This window comes from Neomonachus schauinslandi, chromosome 14, assembly GCF_002201575.2.
Source record: "Neomonachus schauinslandi chromosome 14, ASM220157v2, whole genome shotgun sequence".
Lineage (NCBI taxonomy): Eukaryota > Metazoa > Chordata > Mammalia > Carnivora > Phocidae > Neomonachus > Neomonachus schauinslandi.
In genome coordinates, this window is record NC_058416.1 from 49,592,039 (window position 1) to 49,614,365 (window position 22,327).

The 22,327-nt window shown below is 34.9% G+C and overlaps 1 protein-coding gene across 1 annotated transcript in view; it reads left to right on the forward strand.

Annotated features, from left to right (window-relative positions):
• ROCK1 (Rho associated coiled-coil containing protein kinase 1) overlaps positions 1 to 22,327 on the forward strand; it is a 153,119-nt gene that overhangs the window by 31,148 nt on the left and 99,644 nt on the right. The window contains exon 2 of the mRNA XM_044921234.1: positions 2,981 to 3,062. Coding sequence (XP_044777169.1) covers positions 2,981 to 3,062 — 82 coding nt within the window. The remainder of the gene's footprint in view (positions 1 to 2,980; positions 3,063 to 22,327) is intronic.

Genomic DNA, 22,327 nt, shown 5'->3' on the forward strand with positions numbered 1-22,327 from the left:
GGAGGAAGTTGGGTGGCTTGAACAAAATTCACAGTTAAATTAGGAAGGTGGAAAGGGGAAATAATTGTTGAATTAGGAGAGCCAACAGTTTTATCTACTATATTATGAGTAAAATGTGATGATCAGTTCTGGGGCTTACCTTACTGAAGACATTTGAAATCTAGCTTGAATATTGAAGTAAAAAATAAGACAGGGGAAACTGTTAGTTTTTATAGGTAGTTTAAGGAAGGTCATGCAGAAGAGGGAGTAGTGGTATAATAAAGAAAACAGATTTGAGTCCTAGCCAGTGTCCTTTCTAGTTATAATTAGAAGAATGACTTGTGGTTTTCCAATAATTTTTGAACAGTACAGCTTGAGTTTAAATAGACATTTATTCTCAATTCCTACCTTCATTTTTAAGAGATTCAGGATTTTTTCAGTCATGTTTTTATCATGGTCATGTTGTATCTTTACTAAACTAAGAGTTAGCATTTTGATTTTGATACAGCTTGCTAGCCAGTATTGGGACAAGTCAGTTAATATTTCTGATTGCTACTTGAGAGGTTGTTCAACAAGGTAATTTTTGAGGTTCTTTTGTGCCTAACATTTAGTAATTAAAAAAAAAAACTTGAGTAAGATTGGAAGCAGTTGTTTTCGATTATTTACCAAAGAGAGCATGTGGGTAAAATTTAATATATCTTTCTCTTACTTTTTAAAAACAATTTAAGCTATTATTATTTTTTAAAGATTTTATTTATTATTTGAGAGAGAGAGATTGCGAGAATGAATAGGAGGAAGGGCAGAGGGAGAAGCAGACTCCCTGCGAAGCAGGGAGCCCCACGTGGGGCTAGATCCCAGGACCCTGGGATCATGACCTGAGCTGAAGGCAGATGCTTAACCGCCTGAGCCACCCAGGTGTGCCCCAATTTAAGCTATTATAATTTAGTTCTGAATCTTTTAAAATTTGCAAGTGTCTTTGGAAGTAGATGTTTACTAGGAACTCCTAAAATAATAGTTATTATAAAATATATATTGAGATTATATTCCAGACAACTTTAAGGTACCAAAATTTTGCCTAAAAATTTTCTTGTGTCGTCAGTAGTACTTGGACTACTCTATAGTCTGATTTGGGGGAGTGACCCGATGCACTGAAACTTTTAAGAAAAATATTTCTTGAATAATGTAATGCCATTGCTGTTGAGCATAAAAATCACTGGCTTGATGTACATTTTATGCCTACTTGTTCAGTCATTCTGAATAAGTGGTGGGAAAAAATGAGATATTAACTGTGGTTTCTGCCTTAAAGAACTTAAAGATCTTTTTTTAAAAAATCATATTTATCTTTTCCTAGAAAATAGTGAGTTCACATATTTATTGGTTTGGTTTTCCCTTTTTTTTGAAGATTTATTTATTTATTAGAGAGTGAGAGAGAGAGCACGAGAGGGGAGAAGGGTAAGAGGGAGAAGCAGACTCCCCATTGAGCAGGGAGCCCGATGTGGGACTCCATCCTGGCATTACCTGAGCTGAACGCAGTCGCTTAACCAACTGAGCCACCCAGCTGCCCTTGGTTTGGTTTTCCAGTTTAGAATAGAACAAGCATCAGCTGGTCTTTCTAAAAACCGTGTTTTCATAAAAAGGTTCTCATCTTTTTTTCTGTACAAAGAATTACCAGAAATATTCAAATTTTTAGAAGATTCTAGGAAATATATCTTAAAGATAGATAAATTTGCATTAGTGGAGGAGCTTTTTCTTCAGATCTGCACAAACTGTGAATTTTGAAAAGCCAGTTACTGGGTGGGTTGGTCTCTTCAAGCAATCAACAGCATTAGTATTACCTATTTTTCCATGTTCAGTTTCCAACTCATGCAATGATATATATATATATATATATATATATTTTTAAGATTTTATTTATTTATTTGAGAGAGAGAACAAGCAGGGAGGAGGGGCAGAGGGAGAGAGGGAGAAGCTAACTCCCTGCTGAGCAGGGAACCCGATGTGGGACTCAGTCCCAGGACCCTGGGACATGACCTGAGCCAAAGGCAGGTGCCTGCAATTGTGTATTTTAAAGCGTGTTTAAGTTTGACTCTGCTTTCTGGTTTCCTAGGGAAATATTTTAAGTACTTGTATTCTAAAATAGCTGAGTGATCACACTTATCCTCTGACTTTAATTTTTCCTCCAACCTTTGGTGAACATGACTGTACAGGGTCTGCAGAAGGTGTGTCTTCCTCTGCTGCTTCTGTTTTTATTCTTGGGCTCCGCTGAATTTCCCCAGCTAAATAAAGTGAAGATTACTTGGGATTATCTGAATGTTCCTCCTCTCCTGCCATAAGACATAAAGTGCTCCTGCCACAAGATATAAATGGAATAGATGCATTCCTACTTCAACACTGATTGGTACACCTTCACATTGTCCTGCACTTACTTAGATAATATTTAAAAATCCACTTAAAAGTAGAAGCCCATGTTTGTCCTTTATTAATGGTTGTCCTATAAAGTGCTTCAAAGAAAGAAAGAAAACCCTTATGAAAACCCAATGTGTTTTCATAATTAAAAAATGTATCTAAATGCAGAATTTATTTTATACTACACATTTTAGGCACTGACATTTAGCTACTACCTTGTAAAATACTGATAGTCACAAATATAGGCCATTTGTTTTTGATGAGTGTGAAATAAAGATAAATGTAGTAGTCGGGGAATGAAAGGGCATGGAGGGAAAGGGCATGCATTGAAGTCATGTGTAGCCAATTTGTGGTGATTTTGCTGCTTCTCAGACTGGGCGATTTAGAAGTGAAAAATCTATATATAAAATAAATAAAAACAGATTTTATCTTTTTGTGGCACCCATGTAACCTTGTAGGTGTTAAGTGAATGCAAGATATATGAGAGAGGGCAGATTAAATGTTAAAGCGTATGTTTTATTCTTTACTCATAAAAAAGAAAAGTGTTCATAGTGTGACCCCAAAAACTAACTGTTTTGTTTGTTTATTTGTTTAGGATGGATTGGATGCTTTGGTATATGATTTGGATTTTCCTGCCTTAAGAAAAAACAAAAATATTGACAACTTTTTAAGCAGATGTAAGTAATTTTTTGTGGAGGTTAATGACAGACTGTATATAACAAAATCTTGACTTAGATAATTCAAGCCCATCTTTTTTTTTTCCTTCTTCTGTCTACTCTTTGGTTATTTCATCTAAAATTCCTACATAAAATGAGCAGGAAATTGAGGAGATAGGAAAGAAACAATATTAATTAGTTTATTAATTTGAGTGCCTCATAGGAGAATATTTTATAAAATATTTTGCAGAAAAGGGAATGAGAAGTAATGGCTAAAATAAGTATGTTAAAATAATAATATACATACATGCACATTGAATTTCAATAGTGTTATATTTATCCTCTATTTTTCTTTTGTAAATCATTAGCTATTATATTTTAATACCTGCAGGTAAGAACAGATTGCACATGAAAAGCCCTCCTACCATTGAGATAAGGAGAATTTTCTCCATGAAATCTGGTTTATATTTAGGCTTTACAGACTTTCTTTTCTAAAAACCTTTTTAGATTTTGATACTTAGATTTTATCACTTAAAATTTGATTAAAGAATCTATTAAGATAGTTTCAAACTTTTAATCTTAAAAAATGATAATAAAATTTAGATCATGAAATCTTTCCCACTCCATTTCTTTATTTCTGTTTCTAAACCATACATAGTGATAACATTTGAGTTGGGTTGGTTTTGTGTTATTCAATTTTGGTTACATATGTCTTGTTAGAAAGGTTTATTTTTCTAGTATGATCTTTTTCCCTGTTGTATTTTTTGTTTTTACACTTTGAAATCTTGCCTTAGAATTTTACTGATCAATTTAATTTTTTTTAAGTGTCTCTGTTTTTTATAAAAATATTTATTCAACCAAATTTTATTTTGGAATTGGTGCCAGAACCTGAATTAGGAACTTTTTAAGTATAAATTTTCTTAATTTCTCACATCTTACTGAAATTACAGGAGAATTTTATCACTGCTTACATTAGTTTACCAACCTACTTAAAAATAGAGCAAAAGAACTAAAAAGGTGGAGAAGCTTGACCATTTCTTATTTGATGAGAGGCAAAGAATAAATGCTCATTGGTACAGAGGAGGGGCTGTGTGATTTTGTAAAGTAGGCAGCAAAGATTGGAACACATGCTTTCTTAATTTATTACTCATTTTACTATGCAGCATTACTGCTTTCATAATATAAGTATGCCTTTATATTACATTTTAAAATAGGAATATCAATAGCCACAGTAGAAGTAAGTAAAATAAAATGAAAGTATAAAGCCTAAAGTAAACTTTTAACTGAAAAATCTGTAAGTTTAGTCTAGTTTTTAAATTGGAGAAAAGTACAGAGAGTAACAAAATTTTAGCAAATTATATCTAGCATTATGTAAATATTGTGATGAAGGAGGGTTTATACCAAGATTGCATTGTAAAGTTAGTTCAAGGTTCAAAAATCAATTAGTGTAATTTACCACATTAACATATTAAAAAAAATCCATAATACCATCTCAGGAGATAAGAAAAAGCATTTGATAAAATTCAGTATCCATTTTTGATTAAAAAATATATCTCTGCAAACTAGGAAATGAAGGAAACTTCCTTACAGTGATAAAGAGAATCTACAAAAAACCTACAGTTAGATTGTATTTAATTGTGTATGACTAAATGCTTTCCCCTTAAGATCAGGAAAAGGCAGGCCTGTCTTCTATTATTACCACTTTCATTCAACATTGTCCTGGAAGTTCTAGACAGTGCAGTAAGATAAAATAAAGAAAAATCATGTAGATTTAAAAAGGAAGAAGTAAAAAATTTTTTATTCAAACAGCATGCTTTTGTATATACAAAAATCTCAAGATTCTACCCAAAAAGCTGTAAGAACTAGTTAAGTTCAACAAGACTGCAAATTAGAAGATTACTATGCAGAAAGCAATTGTATTTCTATATATTAGCGACAAGCAATTTGAAGTTGATGTAACAAATATAGCACCTAAACATTTACAACAGAAGCAAAAACATGACAAATTTAGGGATAAATTTGACAAAATATGTATAAGACTTGTATACTGAAAACCACATAATATTACTGAGAAATTACAGAAGACCTAAAAAAAAAAAGTAGATATTCAGTGTTCATGGATGGGACAATTCAATAATAAAATGTTAAGAGTCCCCGTATTAACTTATAAATAGAATCTGTGTATTCTCAGAACCTAAGCAGGTTTTTTTTTTTTTTTTTGTATAAAGTGACTGGCAATTCTAAAATTCATATGAAAATGTGAAGGATCTGGAATAGCCAAAGCAATTTTAGAAAGTAAGAGCAAAGCTGGAGAATTAACACTATAGGATTTTCAAGATCAAGACAGTATAATATTAATGAAAGAATAAACAGAAATAAATGGAACAAAATAGAGAATCCAGAAATAGACCCATACATACGCAGTCAGCTTATTTTCAGCAAAGGTGACAACGTAATTCAGAATTCGAACCTTACTTCACACCATATACAAAAAGTAACTCAAAATTTTTCATAGACTAGACTTAAGAGCTAAAATAGCACTTCTAGAAGAAAATACAGAAAATATTTGTGACCGGTTAGGCAAGACTTTCTTAGATGGGACACAAATAACACAAACCACTTTTAAAAGAAAATAGATTAGGTTTCATCAAAATTTAAAACTTTTTCTCTTCAGAAGATATTGCTAGGAAAATGAAAATATGAGCCATAGACTAGGAGAAAATAGTTGCAAAACATGTGAAAGGGGAAAGAATAATCTTTTCAATAAATGGTGCTCAGACAACTGGATATCTATACGTAAAAGAATGAAGTTGGATTCCTACCTTACACCATATACAAAATTAATTCAGAGTGTAAGAACCAAACTATAAAACTCTTAGAAGAAAATGTTGGCATAAGTCTTTATGCTCTTGAATTAGTTTCTTAGATAATAATACCTAAGTACAAGCAGCAAAAGAAAAATAAATAAAATGGACATCAAAACTAAAAACTTTTGTGCTTCAAAGGACATTGTCAAGAGAGTGAAAAGACAACCCACAGAATGGGAGAAAATGTTAGCATATCGTATACCTGATAAAGGATTGGTATATAGAATATATAAGTAAGTCTTACAAGTCAACAATAAAAAGATAACCCAATTTAAAAATGAACAAGTGATTTAAATAGACATTTCCCCAAAGAAGATACACAGTTGGCCAATATGCAGCATGTTTAGTCATTGGATACTTTCAAATTATGGCCACAATGAGATACTATTACACATCTATTAAGATAACTAAAATTTTAAAAACTGACAATATCAAGTATATGTGAAAATGTGGAGCAACTGAACTCTGGCACATTGCTGGGTGGTTTGTAAAATGGTAAGGCACTCTGGAAAACAGTTTGGTGTTTTTCTTATAAAGTTATACATGCTTTACTTTATGAACCAGGAATCCCACTTCTGGGTATTTATTCAGGAGAAACGAAAGCATGTGTCCACACAAAGACCTCTTTGAGAATGTTCAAGTGGCTTTATTCAAAATTGCTGTAAACTGGAAGCTACTTAAATGCCCATCAGTTGGTAGTGGATAAACAAATTGTGGTACATCCATATAATGGAATATTTAACAGTAAAAAGGAGTAAATTAACTGATATGTGCAACAGCATCAATAAATCTCAAAAGCATTGGGACTTGTAAGTGGAAAAAGCCAGGCACAAAAGGGTATATACTGTATGATTCTGTTTATATGACATAACATTCCCCTTCAACTCAAATTATATTTATGTAATACTTCACACAGAGTAATAGATCTTCATAGAATGATAGGATTTTATATTCTGCTAAAATTCAATTATATGGATATTTATAGCTTTCATTAGTAAGTACATCAAAATTTTTTTACTGAAGGTGAATGTTTGCTTTGAATTGCTTTTTCCTGACATACCAGATATAGTGATCTAAGGATACACCTGACATGGGATAAAATCTTTCTCTTTAGTAATTCAGCTGAAGTCTCACTAGAGTATAACAGCTTTAAAGTATAGCAGTTTGAAATATTTTAAACTTCAGGCCTAACTGTATTACAGACTGTTAATTTTCATCTCTTCATGTTGAAGAATGTTTACAGACTGAAAGGGAAATGAGAATCTGTGACCATTTGACTGAATAATTAGTTAAATAAAAAGATTTGCTTTTCTGGACTCTGGTCTATGATACTTGAATAATAAGGACTACAAAGAAAATGTTTATCATCCTCATGTAACTAATAAAGATTTTAAGGTGAATTTTAAGTAGGCGTTAGAGATCCAGATAAAATGATGGGAGTTAGTCACATTTTAGAAGAAACATGTTTAGGGGAGTGATTAGAAGGAGGAGAAAGGGAGAATTTGGGAACAGTGATTATGACTGTATATGTTTGTAAACCATTATGAATGTCACTGAAATTTGGGGTACAGGATTCATAATTATGTTAGTAGAAAAGCAAACTTATTAAACAAACATAACCAGTCTAAAAGAAGATAATAGAGGAGGGAAGAGTATTGTATGAGAAATTCCATGAACCTGAGAGTAAAAATGTGGTAGAGAGCATTTGTTTAGATAAAAAAATAACCCTGAAATGGTATTTTATGGTAGCATACTATAGCTTTCCTTATAGATTACAAAAGTGGCATATTAGCTCTGGGAGTGATGGTGTAGCAGCGATCTACTTATAAAAGCATATTAACAGTTGACAGACTTTTTATTTGCTTTGCCAATTATTTATTGAGAAAATAATGAGAATAATTAGCTATTCTGAGTTTAATTGTGACCGAAAAGTCTGAATTGGTTAGCATTTGGGATTTGACAGAGACCTTGAGACAAAGCATTCAGTTCATTTTAGACCGGGTTTTCTCAGAAGTGGCACTGTTGACATTTTGGATCAGATAACTCTGTTGTGGGGAGGGGCTGTCCTTTGCATTGTAGCATATTTAGTAGTATCCCTGGCCTCTACCTTCTAGATGCCAGTAGCATACTCTTCTTCCCTCAGTTGTGATAACCAAAAATGTCTTAAGACTTTGCCACATGTCCCCTGGGCATAAAATTGCTCTCAGTTGAGAACTACTGCCTAAGACTTTATATTAATGAAAGAAAGAAATTCTGGGCACTGTCAGGCACGTGCTCCAAGCTTAGGAGATTTAATCAAATTTATTTAAAAGATATATTAGTAGTGGTTCCAGGTGAAGGCTGAATTTCAAAAAGGGGTAAATATAAGAAAGTTTTAGCTCAAGAAATCGGGGTTATTCCACATAAGTTCTTAGCTCAGATTGAAACAACCATATCAAGTATGAGTATATATCCAGAGATAAATGTGAGTAGCATAAATCTATAAAAATTGGGTTAGGCCAAAAGCCTGTGATGAGCCGAGACTTGTGAGAAGCTCTTAAGACAACAAAAGGAACTTCCCCCACTCTTCCTTCTCCATTTAGAGTGATGGGTTGAAGATGTATGAGAAGGTGATAAATTTACTACACACCACCACCATTCATTCATTTTTGAGAGAGCTGGGGGTGGTGGTGGGGAGGGGTGGTGGTGGGGAGGGGCGGAGGGGGAGAGAGAGAATTTCAAGCAGGCTCCACACCCAGTGTGGATCCCAAAGGGGGGGGGGCTCCATCCCACAACTGAGATCACGACCAGAGCAGAAACCAAGTGTTGGATGCCTAGCCAACTGAGCCACCCAGGCACCCCTGCGAGACCATTTGTTCTTGAAATATTTTTTTCATGTCCAGTCGCTAAAGACATGAAGAATAAGACAGTGTTTTTCTTTAAAATTGTAGATCTTACCATCTTGTGAAGGGAAATACAGGAGCAAATAGTAACTTTTATATATATTTTTTCTCTATATATGTACTTTTATAGTTGAACTTTGTAGAGAATGTAATGATACACAGATCTTGAGGTAGTAAAGAAAGCCTTAAGAAGGAAAGTAATATTTGAGTTGAGTCTTAAAAGACCAGGCTAGATTTCTTTTTTTTTCTTTTGAAGATTTGTTTATTTGAGAGATCATGACCTGAGCCAGACCAAGAGCCTGCTGCCCAACTGACTGAGTGACCCAGGTGCCCCCAGGCTAGATTTCTTAATTGAGGAAGAACAATTCAGGCAGAGAGGGAATAGCATTTGTTAAGTCAGAGAGCAATCTAAAAGTATGATGTCTTTGAGGAACCAGGAATTTTATTTAAATTGAACTTGATTGATGATGAGTGGGAAGGGATAAGGAGGAGGACAGATGGCAGAAAAGACTGAAATGGCAGGTTGGGGCTTTTGGCTTAATGGATGGGATGATAAAGAATTACTTAGTAAAAATAAGACTATTTTTTTTTGTTTTCATTGTTCTCATGATTTTTAAAAACTTAAAAGAATTGAAGTTCAGAGAAGGAGAAGAAATTTGAGCTCTTCAAATTACTTTACATTCCCAGATCTAGGCAGATTACACCCTAGAATATGGAATGAACATGCTGATGTGTTGAGGATCTTTAGAAAACCTTTGCAGAAGGAAACAGTCAACAAAACCAAAAGACAACTGACAGAATGGGAGAAGATACTTGCAAATGACATATCAGATAAAGGGCTAGTATCCAAAATCTATAAAGAACTAATCAAACTCAACACCCAAAGAACAAAGAATCTAATCAAGAAATGGGCAGAAGACATGAACAGATATTTCTGCAAAGAAGACATCCAAATGGCCAACAGACACATGAAAAAGTGCTCAACATCACTCGGAAATCCAAATCAAAACCTCAATGAGATACCACCTCACACCAGTCAGAATGGCTAAAATTAACAAGTCAGGAAACGACAGATGTTGGCAAGGATGTGGAGAAAGGGGAACCCTCCTCCAGTGTTGGTGGGAATGCAAGCTGGTGCAGCCACTCTGGAAAACAGTATGGAGGTTCCTCATAAAATTAAAAATAGAGCTACTCTACCACCCAGCAATTGCACTACTGGGTATTTACCCCAGAGACACAAATATAGTGATCCGAAGGGGCACCTGCACCCCAATGTTCATAGCAGCAATGTCCATAATAGCCAAACTATGGAAAGAGCCTAGATGTCCATCAACAGATGAATGGATAAAGAAGATGTGGCATATATACACAATGGAATGTTAGGCAGCCATCAAAAAAAAAAAAAATGAAATCTTACCATTTGCAGTGACATGGATGGAACTAGAGGGTATTATGCTAAGCGAAATAGGTCAGTCGGAGAAAGACAATTATCATTTGATCTCACTGATATGTGGAATTTAAGAAACAAAACAGAGGATCATAGGGGAAGAGGGAAAAAAATGAAACAAGACGAAACCGTAAGAGACTCTTAATCATAGGAAACAAACTGAGGGTTGCTGGAGGGGAGGAGTGTGGAGGGATGGGTGGCTGGGTGATGGACATTGGGGAGGGTAGGTACTTTGGTGAGCGCTGTGAATTGTGTAAGACTGCTGAATCACAGACCTGTACCCCTGAAATAAATAATACATTATATGTTAATAATAATAATAAAAAAAAAACCTTTGCAGAATATTGGAGCTGCCAGAAAATTAAAGATAAACAAATGCTCTTATTATAAACTGAAGAAAAGACCCATGAATGTAGATTTTGGTCAGTAGCAGTCTACAGACGGAGGCTTGAACTTTGTTTTCTATTACAGCTATTCTTGTTCATGCTTCATCATCTCCATTGATTGATCTCAGTAAGTCTTCTATCTACTCTGTTTATCTGTTTTTCCGCATTTACGGTTGGTTATCTACATTGCTGCCAGAGGATTCTTTTTCTTTTTTTTTTTTTATTAAAGATTTTTATTTATTTATTTGCCAGAGAGAGAATGAGAGACAGAGAGCATGAGAGGGAGGAGGGTCAGAGGGAGAAGCAGACTCCCCGCCGAGCAGGGAGCCTGATGCGGGACTCGATCCCGGGACTCCAGGATCATGACCTGAGCCGAAGGCAGTCGCTTAACCAACTGAGCCACCCAGGCGCCCCCAGAGGATTCTTTTTCAACTGCAAATTGCTTAAGTCAAATCTCACTCCCAGCCTTTCATACAATTTGCTGTATAACCTTTCAAGTTACATTCTTACCTGTACTGCTACTCCTTTGTTTCCTTGTACCTCCACCGTACGGCTTATACTTAGTTCCTAGAAAGCACTCTGATACCTTCTCCACAATACTTTTAGATGTTGTTTTCCTCTTTCTAAAATTCCTTCTAACCCCATCCAATTTAAAGGAGTCATCCTTTAAATTTCAAATAAGCATTCACTCTAGTTTCCTAGCCCCTGGAGCTAGGTCAGATGTACTGCTGCTGGGTATGTGCTTTCATGGCCTCTTGTGCACTTATCACAGTTAGGTAATATTTATTTGTGTGATTATTTGATTGGTCTCCATTCCTCTTCTCCTTTGCCCTCATCACTGGAATGGAAGTGTCATGAGACCAGGAGCACTTGTATCTGTGTTGCAAAACCTGGCTAAATATTAGGTACGCATTAAATATTTGTTAAATGTATTAGAGGTTGAATGCTGACTTGTTAGAGTTGATCTAGAAAGTATTCTTTTGTTAGTAGAGTTTGGATATGATCATTGTTTTTAAAAAATTTTTTTTATTACCATATATTTCAAATGAATTAACATAACACATATCTGTGTATCGGTGATCACGATTAAATTAGTAGTTAACATTTTGCTCTATTTGCTTCTGGTCTTTTGTTCAAAATAAGATGTTAAGTTACAGTCTACGCCTTGGGCCTCATGTCTTTCTCTTCCAGATGTAATCACTAGCCTAGAATTGATGATGTACATATTTAGTCCTTATTAAACTGTCTCAGAATAGTGATTTCTAAAAAAGATAGCCACCCGCGTAAAATCATCAAATCAAGAACAAGCATACAGATAAATCAACGAATAAGCCACACTTGGCAAGAACAAAATAATTTCAGTTGAGATGTGGAAAATAAATTTTTTCCAAAGTTTCTTTTATCATTTTAAAGGGTAAATCATATTAAATCATTATATTAAAGAATTACATTACATTTATCATTGTAAAAGGGTTGTATCTTAAAGTTTTTGTTTATTTTTCCAAGTAATTATATTTGGTAACCAATCATACAATATTTTAATGTTTCATAAAATGGAGTTTAACCTTTTCTCCAGTGGATACTTTCTTAATCTCCTTCCAAAAATGAGATTTAATGGATTACAAACATTTAATTAGGTATTTGTTTTTATGTAAACAGGCAGTAATGGTCATTAGAAAGTTTATTCCTCTTTCCACTGTCTTGAAGTTTTAATGTCATTTCATGGCAGGTTTCAAAACATAAAATGCTTTTTCTCTATACTTTTAAAATCATAAAATCATGAAACCTTTTTACTTATTAAATGATTACTGTGATAGTTGAATGTTACTGTCATCTTTAAATTAGCTATTCGTTGGTTGGTGATTAAAATCAGTAAGCAATTATCTTGTATTAAAAATGTGAAGGAGAGGGTGCCTGGGTGGCTCAGTGGGTTAAGCGACTGCCTTCGGCTCAGGTCATGATCCTGGAGTCCTGGGATCGAGTCCTGCATCGGGCTCCCTGCTCGGCAGGGAGTCTGCTTCTCCCTCTGACCCTCCCCCCTCTCATGCTCTCTCTATCTCATTCTCTCTCTCAAATAAATAAATCTTTAAAAAAAAATGTGAAGGAGAAATGTTATTTTCGGTTTAGCATATTCTGTTGATATCATCAAAGAATCCATTTACTTCCATCCAAGGAAGTAAAAACAACCTGACTGTGTTTGCCTTAGCTCCTTGTAGAATTACACAAAAGGTACATATTGCTCAATAGAAAAGGGAAGACTTTTTCTCACTTTAAATTAAGGTCATAATAATCATTCAAACAAAACATCACAAGATTTTATGACTTGTAGAAAAGCTCTCATTTTAATGTTTGTGACTAGTTTCTCCTAAGAGTGTCTCATTACATACTGTAATATTGAAGATGCGTATTATGTTATCTCTAGTAAAACTAAAGATGGTTTTCACCTACTTGGAATATAAAGTTTGATGGTAGTTAGAGGTCTATACTTTTTCAGGAATTCTAAGGAGCAACAATTCTAAAAGCAGAATTTATGTACTACCTATATGTACTGTTCTACATTTAAAAAGGATAAATTTTGGGGTGCCTGGGTGGCTCAGTTAAGCGTCTGACTCTTGGTTTCAGCTCAGGTCGCAATCTTAGGGTCATGGGATCAAGCCCTGTGTCAGGCTCCACCCTCAGCAGGAAGTCTGCTTGAAGATTCTCTCCCTCTGCCACTCCCCCACTCTTGCATGTGTGCTCGCTCTTTCTCTCTCTCTCTCAAATAAATAAATAAATCTTAAAAAAAAAAAAAAAAACCCTCCTCCACAGCTAAATATTAAGGTACATGTAGGAGTCTGCACAATGTGGGATATATTCCAGCCAGAAAGCATTGAAATGTAGTAAGGTTTTGGCAATCTTGAGTTTTTTGCATATTAGGTCTATAAATGGCTTGCATAGTTTGGTAACTCTAGCACTTGAATGGTGAATGTATTTCTATTTCTGGGAGGTGGGGACAGGATTGTAGTCATAATATATTGGGATTAATTCTTCAACTGTATACTGAAGTATAAGAAAAATAGTACTTTCTTGAAGGACAAGAAGACCAGTAGATTATCATAGAGGGTGAAGAAGCATACTTTTTTATTATATGAAAATTTGATATAAGCTTAACATGACATGTCATTGGGGAGAAGGTAGATTTTTCAGTAATTTGTATTGGATGTCCATATGAGGGAAAACGAATTTCAGTCTGTACTTCATAACATATTAGAAATGTAAAGACATAAGGTACTAGATGAAATTATATAGTCTTCAAGTAGGGAATGTATTTTTTTAAAAGGAGGAATCTAGGGCTAGCAGCTGTCAAGGAAACATTGACAGATTTTTGCCTTTTCAAAACTATGTATACAGGGGCGCCTGGGTGCCTCAGTTGGTTAAGCGACTGCCTTCGGCTCAGGTCATGATCCTGGAGTCCCTGGATCGAGTCCCGCATCGGGCTCCCTGCTCGGCAGGGAGTCTGCTTCTCCCTCTGACCCTCCCAACCCTCCCCCCTCTCATACTCTCTCTCTCTGTCTCTCTCTCTCAAATAAATAAAATCTTAAAAAAAAAAAAAAAACTATGTATACGGAAAGACATATATAAAGAACATTGACAAACTGAAAAAAATTATAATATATAAAAAACTTATATTTCTAATATAAGAAGAGACTTGTAATCAATAAGAAAAATAATTTTTTAAAATGGACAAAGTAGCTGAATATGTAGTATAAAGGGGAAAAGAAAGAAATGACCATTGAACAGTTAACAGTTGAACAAATGTGAACAAATGTATTAATATTTCAACAAATATGGGTTAAAATAAGAAAAAGACACCCCCCCCATCTGAATGAGAAAGGTAATGTACCTTAATTTTAAAAACTTTCTGTAATGGTGGACACTCAGATTCCTTCCAGTTTTCCACTAGTATAAATAAGGCTGTGATGAACATTCTTGTGCATATAATGTGGTACATACTTGTTGCTTCTTTCTTTGGAGTGAATCCAGGAATTGCTGAGTCAAAAGTTGTATCCAGCTTACATTTTGATATATAGTGCCAAATGCAGTTTATACCAGAAGGTAGTATAAAAGTTGGGATTTTAAAATGAAGCCATAAAATTGAATAAATTATGCAGTATGACCTAGGATATTACAAAAGCTTGTTTGAAGTTATTACAAATAAAATACCACTAAATTAGATTTTTTAAATAGAAATGTTAAATATCCTCTTTATTTATTTTTAAAATAAATCATATAAACTCATGGGGAAGTTGTAAGAATAGAGATTCCTGTGAATGCCGTTTACCCAGTTGTCCCTAATGTTAACATTTTATATAACATGGCACATTGACAGAACAATGTCAGTAATTTTAACAAATTAAAATTGGCCTATTACTGTTAACTAATTACATACTTTACTTTAGTTTTTCCATTAATTTCTTTTGGTTTTGGTTCCAGAATCCAATGTAGAATACTTCATTGTATTCAGTTGCCATTTCTCCTTAGTCTCCTCTAGTCTGATAGTTTCTCAGTCTTTGCTTTTTTTTTTTAATGACCTTGACAGTTTTGAAGATTAGTGATCAGGTATTTTGTAGAATGTCCCACAGTTTGTGTTTGATGTTAGACTGGAGGATAGGTTTGTGATACCATGATTTATCAATGGTAATGTTAACTTTTATCACTTGGTTTAAAATAGTAGTCTGCCAGCCTTCTCTGCCAGAAAGTTACTGTTTTCCCTTCCATACCCTACCATTTGGAATCTGATCAATAGTTCAGCCTACACTTACGGGCAGGGGGATCAATAAGCTCCACTCCAGACTCAAAAGTTTGTATATACTGTCTTTCAGACAGCAGAAGTTTTTGATTTTGATAGCCTAATTTATCAATTATTCCTGTTATGAATTATGCTTTTGATGCTATATATAAAAATCATTGCCAAGCCCAAGATTGATTTGTTAAATAGCTTTGTTGAGATATAATTTATGTACTATAAAATTCACCCATTTAAATTATATAATTCATTGGTTCTTTGTGTATATTTTTAGAGTTGTGCGGCCATTACCAGTCACTTTTAGAACATTTCATCACCTCATAAAGAAGTCCCATATGCATTAGCAGTCACTCCCATATTTCCCTAAGCTCCCCAGCCCTGGCGAATGATTAATCTATTTTATTCCAGTATAGATATGCAATAGATAATGGACATTACCTATAGATGGAATTATATGTGTGGTCTTTTGTGACTGACTTTTTGAAATTAGTATGATGTATTATTCAAGATTTATCTATGTTGTAGCACATATTCTTTTTAATTGCCAAGTAATATTCCATTGTGTAGATATACTTACCACATTTTGTTTATCCATTCATCTCTTGATGGACATTCGTATTGTTTCTACTTTCTGGCTATCATGAATACTGCTGCGATGAACATTTGTGTGCAAGTTTTTATGTGGACATATGTTTTCATTTCTCTTGGGTTAATACCTAAAAGTGGAATTGCTAGGTCATGTGGTAATTCTATGTTTAGCATTTTGAAAAATCCAAGATTGATTTTTAGATATATACTTTCATTGTTTTGGAGTAAATAAAAGTGACTGGCTTTTCTGTTGTTCCTGAATAGTTAAGAGCTGCATGTAGTTGATTTGTCTCCATTTATAAATAATATCATTAAATGTTTTTAATGTTTCAGTAAGTATCATTGAGCATGTATGTACATCAAGAACATATCCATGAATGAAGTGTGGTCTCTAGAAACATAGCTATATAAACAATTTCAGTCCAGAGTGGTAGATGAAATAATAGAGAAATTATGTTTGAGAGGAGAGGAAGTTAGCCTATCTGCATGAGGAGATCAACAATGGCTGAAGAGGAGATACAGGATTAGATCCTGTTTGATAGTAAGTCGGTCAAATAACGTGGGGCAAGTCATTTTAGCCTGATGATCAATATCTGCAAAGGTATGGAGATTTGAAGCAGTATGGTAATGTGAGCAATTGCAAATAACTGGGCGTTGGTAGAGCATGTTGGGGAGAGTATCTAGAAATGAAAGACTGGAGAACCGGACAGTAACAAGGTCTAAAAGCCATTTTATGCTATGTTAAGAATTTGGATTCCTCCCCCCTCCCCAATCAGTTTCTCAAACTGGATTTTACTGTGTGTGTGTGTGTGTGTTTGTGTGTACACTGGCAAAACATGGCACATCTTCCTGGAGTTTGAATTTTATTTGAAGATTTGGACATAAAATAATTTTTGCATTAAAACAGATTTTTATGCAATTGAATATTATATTGTAGATTTTCTAGATAAGTTTTATGTAATTTTAGAGCTTTTTAGGGATACTTTAACTACTCTAAAAGTATACAAGGTATACTAGGTTTCTTTAGGCAAAGAGTAGCAGTATTTTGGTCAAACAGTGTATTGTGCATAGCTTTTATTACTATATTTCATCCTGACATTTAAAAAAACTTATTTAACAATTAGGATGTGTCTTACAGTCTGTGGTGGTACATAAAATTATGGTCACTTTATAATCTCAGATTTTAGACTAGGCAGATACATCTTTTTCTCATGAAAAAGCAATAGTTATTATAGAAAATTTGAAATGTATAGAAAATGTGAGGAATAAAATAATCTGAAATCCCACCACACTCAGAAATGATTACAAGTATTATTTTGCTGTATTTACTTATGGTCTTTTTTCTCTTCACACATACCAATATATATTTGTGTTTATATATTTGAACAGTTTATTCTGTTTATTTGCTCAACATTATATGTTGAATATCATTCTATGTGATTATTCTTTCTAATTTAAATTCAGTTAATTAACATATAATGTATTATTGGTTTCAGAGGTAGAGGTCAGTGATTCATCAGTCTTATATAATACCCAGTACTCATTACATCACATGCCCTCCTTAATGTCCATCACCCAGTTACCCGATCCCCCCACCCCCCTCCCCTCCAGTAACCTTCAGTTTGTTTCCTATGATTAAGAGTCTCTTACGGTTTGTCTCCCTTTCTGATTTCATCTTGTTATATTTTTTTTAACACAATTTTAAATGTTGCCTAATACTCCCATTATATGTATATAAAATTATTCAATCTGTATATTTTAAAAAACATTGTAAAAATCTTGGTTCCACATTATATCTAACTTCCTTAGGAAAAATTTCTAGAAGTAGAATTTACTGGATATGAATTGTGACTTTTTTTTTTTAAAGATTCTTAAGAAAAATCATCCATTTGATTTCTAGAAAGTTAGGTTGAAGAGTCTGTGTGATTGAAATCATTTTGAATTGTTGGTAACCCTGAAACTATAAATTATCAATCTTTCTCCCTCTTTTGCTAACTGATGATTATTTAGGGACTGATTAGCTAGTTAGTGACCAGTCAAGACTTATGGTGTCTTTTTGTGACTCAATTTACCCATTTCATTTTTTGCTTACTGTGCTGTGGAGTAATTTCTCACTTCTCTGAATCTTAGCTTTCTGTCAGCATCACGTAGCTCAACAAAGTAGACAATCAGAAATTGGTAAAACGGTCTATGGTTACATAATCCTATTTATTGGTCTTAGAATTAATGAGGGCTTACCAAATTTATAATTTTGCATGAAACAAATTCTGTAATGACAAAGAAGTTGTTACTTATTATGGGAAAAACATAGAACACTGTAAGAAGAATTGGAAGTTTTGAGAATTCTGCAGTTTTAGATAAGGTGACTAGTTTGGGACTCACTAAAAAATGATATTTGAGAAAATCGTTGAAGTACTTGAGAGAATTAGCCAAGCAGATGCTTGAGGGAAGGGAATGGCATACAGAGGAACAGCCAGTGCGAAGACTTTGGGAAGAATATATCAGGCATGTTTGAGAGGCAGCAAGGAAGAAGCCATTGTGGCTGGAGAGGATTGAGCAAGAAGAATAGTAGGATGATGTCAGAGAAGTAAGGAAATAGGCTAGGTCATGTAGAGTCTTGTAGGCCATTGTAAGATCTTTGACTTTTGCTCTGGCTGAGATGGCAAGACATTAGAGAGTTTTAAGCAGAGTAGTGACATGCTCTGACTTGTGTTTTTAAGAATATCACCTAGGGTTAAGAATAAAATATGGAGAGGCAAGGATAGACATCAGTTAAGAAGCGATCGTAGTAATCCTAGGAAGAGATGATAGTGGCTTGGTCCAGCATGTTAACAGTGTAGAGAGTGAAAAGTTACCAGATTGGAGATAATATTTCAAAGGTAGAGCTAGCATATTTTCCTGAATAATAGGATGTGGTGTGTAAGGAAAAAAAAAGGAGTCAAGCATGCTCCCTAGATTTTAGCAAAATTGAACTGTTAACAGAAATATGGAGATCATAGATAGAGGTTTTGGGTGAAAACATCTCTTCAGTTTCATACACATTAAATTTGAGAGGTCTGTTACCCAAGTAGATATATTTTGTAAGCAATTGATTATATAAACCTGAAACTTAAGAGAGAGATCTGGACTAGCCATAAAAATTGGTTGACATGTAGGTGGCTTTTAAAGGCCACCAAAGAAATAAAGGTAAACAGTGAAGAAAACACTATGAAAGATTAAGCCTTGAGATGCTCAGTGTTAAGAACTCTGGGAGAGGAGGAGCCAGCAAAGGCAACTGAGAAGTAACTATTGAGGTTGAAAAAATATCCTTAGCATTGTTGGAAGAATGTGGAAGTCAAGTAAAGAAAGTATACCAGCAGAGAGGGACCAAACTGTCAAAAGCTGCTGATATGTCAAGATGAGAACTGAGAATTTGTCATTGGATTTAGCAACATGGTGGTAATTTGTGACTTTGACAAGCAGCTTTGATAGAAAGGTAGTGGCCAAATCCCTCCTAAATGGACTTAAAAGCAAATATGAAGAAAGATATAGAAACAGGATAGACAACATTTGAGGGATTTTGCTGTAGTGAAGTTGAGTAATGGGGCAGAAGAAGCTGGTGAGAGAAATGGGATGAAGAGGTATGTTTAAGATGAGAATGAAAGTAAGCATGATAGGATCTGGTTAGAAAAGGGGAAACTTAAAAATACAAGAGAAAGAGGGTAGTATTGCTGGAGCCATGTCCTTGAACTAGTGAAAAAGGATGTGACATCACTGGTGGAAAGATTGGTGTAAAATAGCAGTATTCTCCTGTAGTAGAAGGTGACCAAATATACCTGCACATTCTGGCAGGTGTGTGTGTGTGTGTGTGTGTGTGTGTGTGTGATATCTGTGGCAGTTTTCTTCTGATTGTTTTATTTGATTCCGGATGGTAACCAAAAATGTCTTAGCTATGAATGAGGATCAGTGGGAGAGCTGTGCAGGGTTTGAGAAGAGGGAAGAAAATGTACAGGACAAGAGCATTGAAGGAGAGAAGTTAAAGGTATTGAGAGGCCAGGATATTAGAAGTGTCGTCCATGGATATAATAAAATCCCTAAGAATTAAAACAGGTGAATATCGGAGAGGTCAGTAAGCCAGGAACTAAAATTTTCTGACAGTGAAATGTGATGACCCGCGAGTCAGTGGATTACAGCAAATAATGAGAGGTAGTGAGAAATAGAACCTAATAACATGAAAATCAAAGCTGGCAGATTCAGGATGGGGGTATAGAGATAATAGTGGAGTTCACCTGTCCCACTTTCAGGGCCAGTGGTATAAGGCATATGAGTGAAGGTAAAGGTCACCACTTGAGAGCTGCAAGGGAAGCAGTGTCCTTTGTGGGGAGCTGGGTTTCAGTTAGAGCAGGGGTTGGCAGACTGCAGCCCACAGGCTAAATCTGGCTCACCACCTGTTTTTGTATGTCTTATGAACAAAGAATGTTTTTTATATTTTTAAAGTGATTGATGAAAGGTCAAAAGAAGAAAACTATGTCATGACGTGAAAATTATATGAAATTCAGATTTCAGTGTCCATAAATAAAGTTTTACTGGGACATTGCCACATTCGTTCTTATGTATTGTCTTGGGACTGGTTTTGTGCTCCAGTGGCTGAATTGAGTAGTTGTGACAGAAATCATACATGACACTGTTATAGGTTCACACTGCTACTCAGCTAAATCACGGTGGTACAGTTAAAACGGAACAGTGTTTCATGTGAATCACCATACCACAACATTTTATTTTTTATTTCCAGTGCATACCCGTTGTGTCAAAAAAAAAAAAAAAAGAAAGAAAGAAAGAAAGAAAACTGAACTTTGAGTGTTGTCATTTTGAGGCACAGTGAACTGTGGATTATTTTGTGAAATTAAAAGGCAAAGCATTGTGTTTATTTTGCAGTGACATTGTTGCTGTGCTAAAATAATATATTTGATGTTACCAGAGTGAGTCCTCATCATAATATTCCCAACTCACAAGAAAGCAACAGTCAGAAAAAATAGAAAACTTGAAATGGAATATCTCATCACAGAATTTTCTTCACAAAAATAAAAAAGGAATGAGGCTGCGACCTTACATTAGTTTATGAGTGGCTTATTAGCCGAACAGGGAAAGCCATTCACTAATGGTGAGTGTTTGCAGCAGCAAAAAAAAATATGTGGAGAGAAAAATTGCCTTAAGACTATTAGCTTTTTGGCAAGAACAGTTGCTCAAAGAATTGAGGTCATCGAGAGCAACATCAATAGACAAAAAATAAGACAAACAACTTTGATTTTCCTTGACTCTTGTTTATTTGAGGAGTCAGTGCTCAGTTTGAAGTAACTAAAGAATTACCCTATGTGTAGTCTTCATGGAGCAAGTACAGGCAAGAATTTTTTTTTTTTTTTAAAGATTTGATTTATTTGTTCATAAGAGACAGAGAGAGAGAGACAGAGGGAGAAGCAGGCTCCCTGCTGAGCAGGGAGCCCGATGCGGGACTCGATCCCAGGACCCTGGGATCATGACCTGAGCTGAAGGCAGATGCTTAACCATCTGAGCCACCCAGGCGCCCCAGGCAAGAATATTTTTAAAGAAGTAGAGAAAATACTAAGTACAGCTTAACGAGGAGTCTGCTGAGGTGTGTTACAAGTGATAGTAGTTAAAATTATGTATGGTACAGAAAAAGGCTTAGTTGGACAAACTGACAAAGCTTATGAAAACACAAGGTCTTTAAAGCCTATAGTTATTTTGTATTACACATCAGCAGGTACTTTGTGGAAAATATTTGAATCTATCATGTTTTATTGAACCACAGTGTCAGTGGTACACACATCACTCACTCTCATGGACTTACATCATCAGTCCTGTAAATTTTTGTCAAATTGGAACTGAACATCCAGTTTATCTTAGTATAAAGTAAGTCGATGTCTTAGCAGTGGTGCTGTTAATTGTGTTTTTTTTAAGGACTGCTATGGACTAAATTGTGTGTTGACCCCTTAACCCCCCATTTATATGTTGAAGCCGTAACCCCCAATGACTGTATTTGGAGATTGGGTCATAAGGAGGCAATTAAGGTTACTGAGGTTATAAGGGTGAGGCTCTGATAAGATAGGATCAGTGTCCTTACCTTGTCACACACTAGGAAGAGGTCATGTGAACACACAGAGATAGCAGCTGCCCACAAGCCAAGAAGAGAGGCCTCACCAGAATCAAACATGCTGGTCCCCTGATCTTGGACTTCCAGACTCTAGAACTGTGAAAAAAAAAAAAAAAATGAATATTGTTTAAACCACTCAGTCTATGGTATTTTGTATGGCAGCATGAGCTAAGACAGAGACC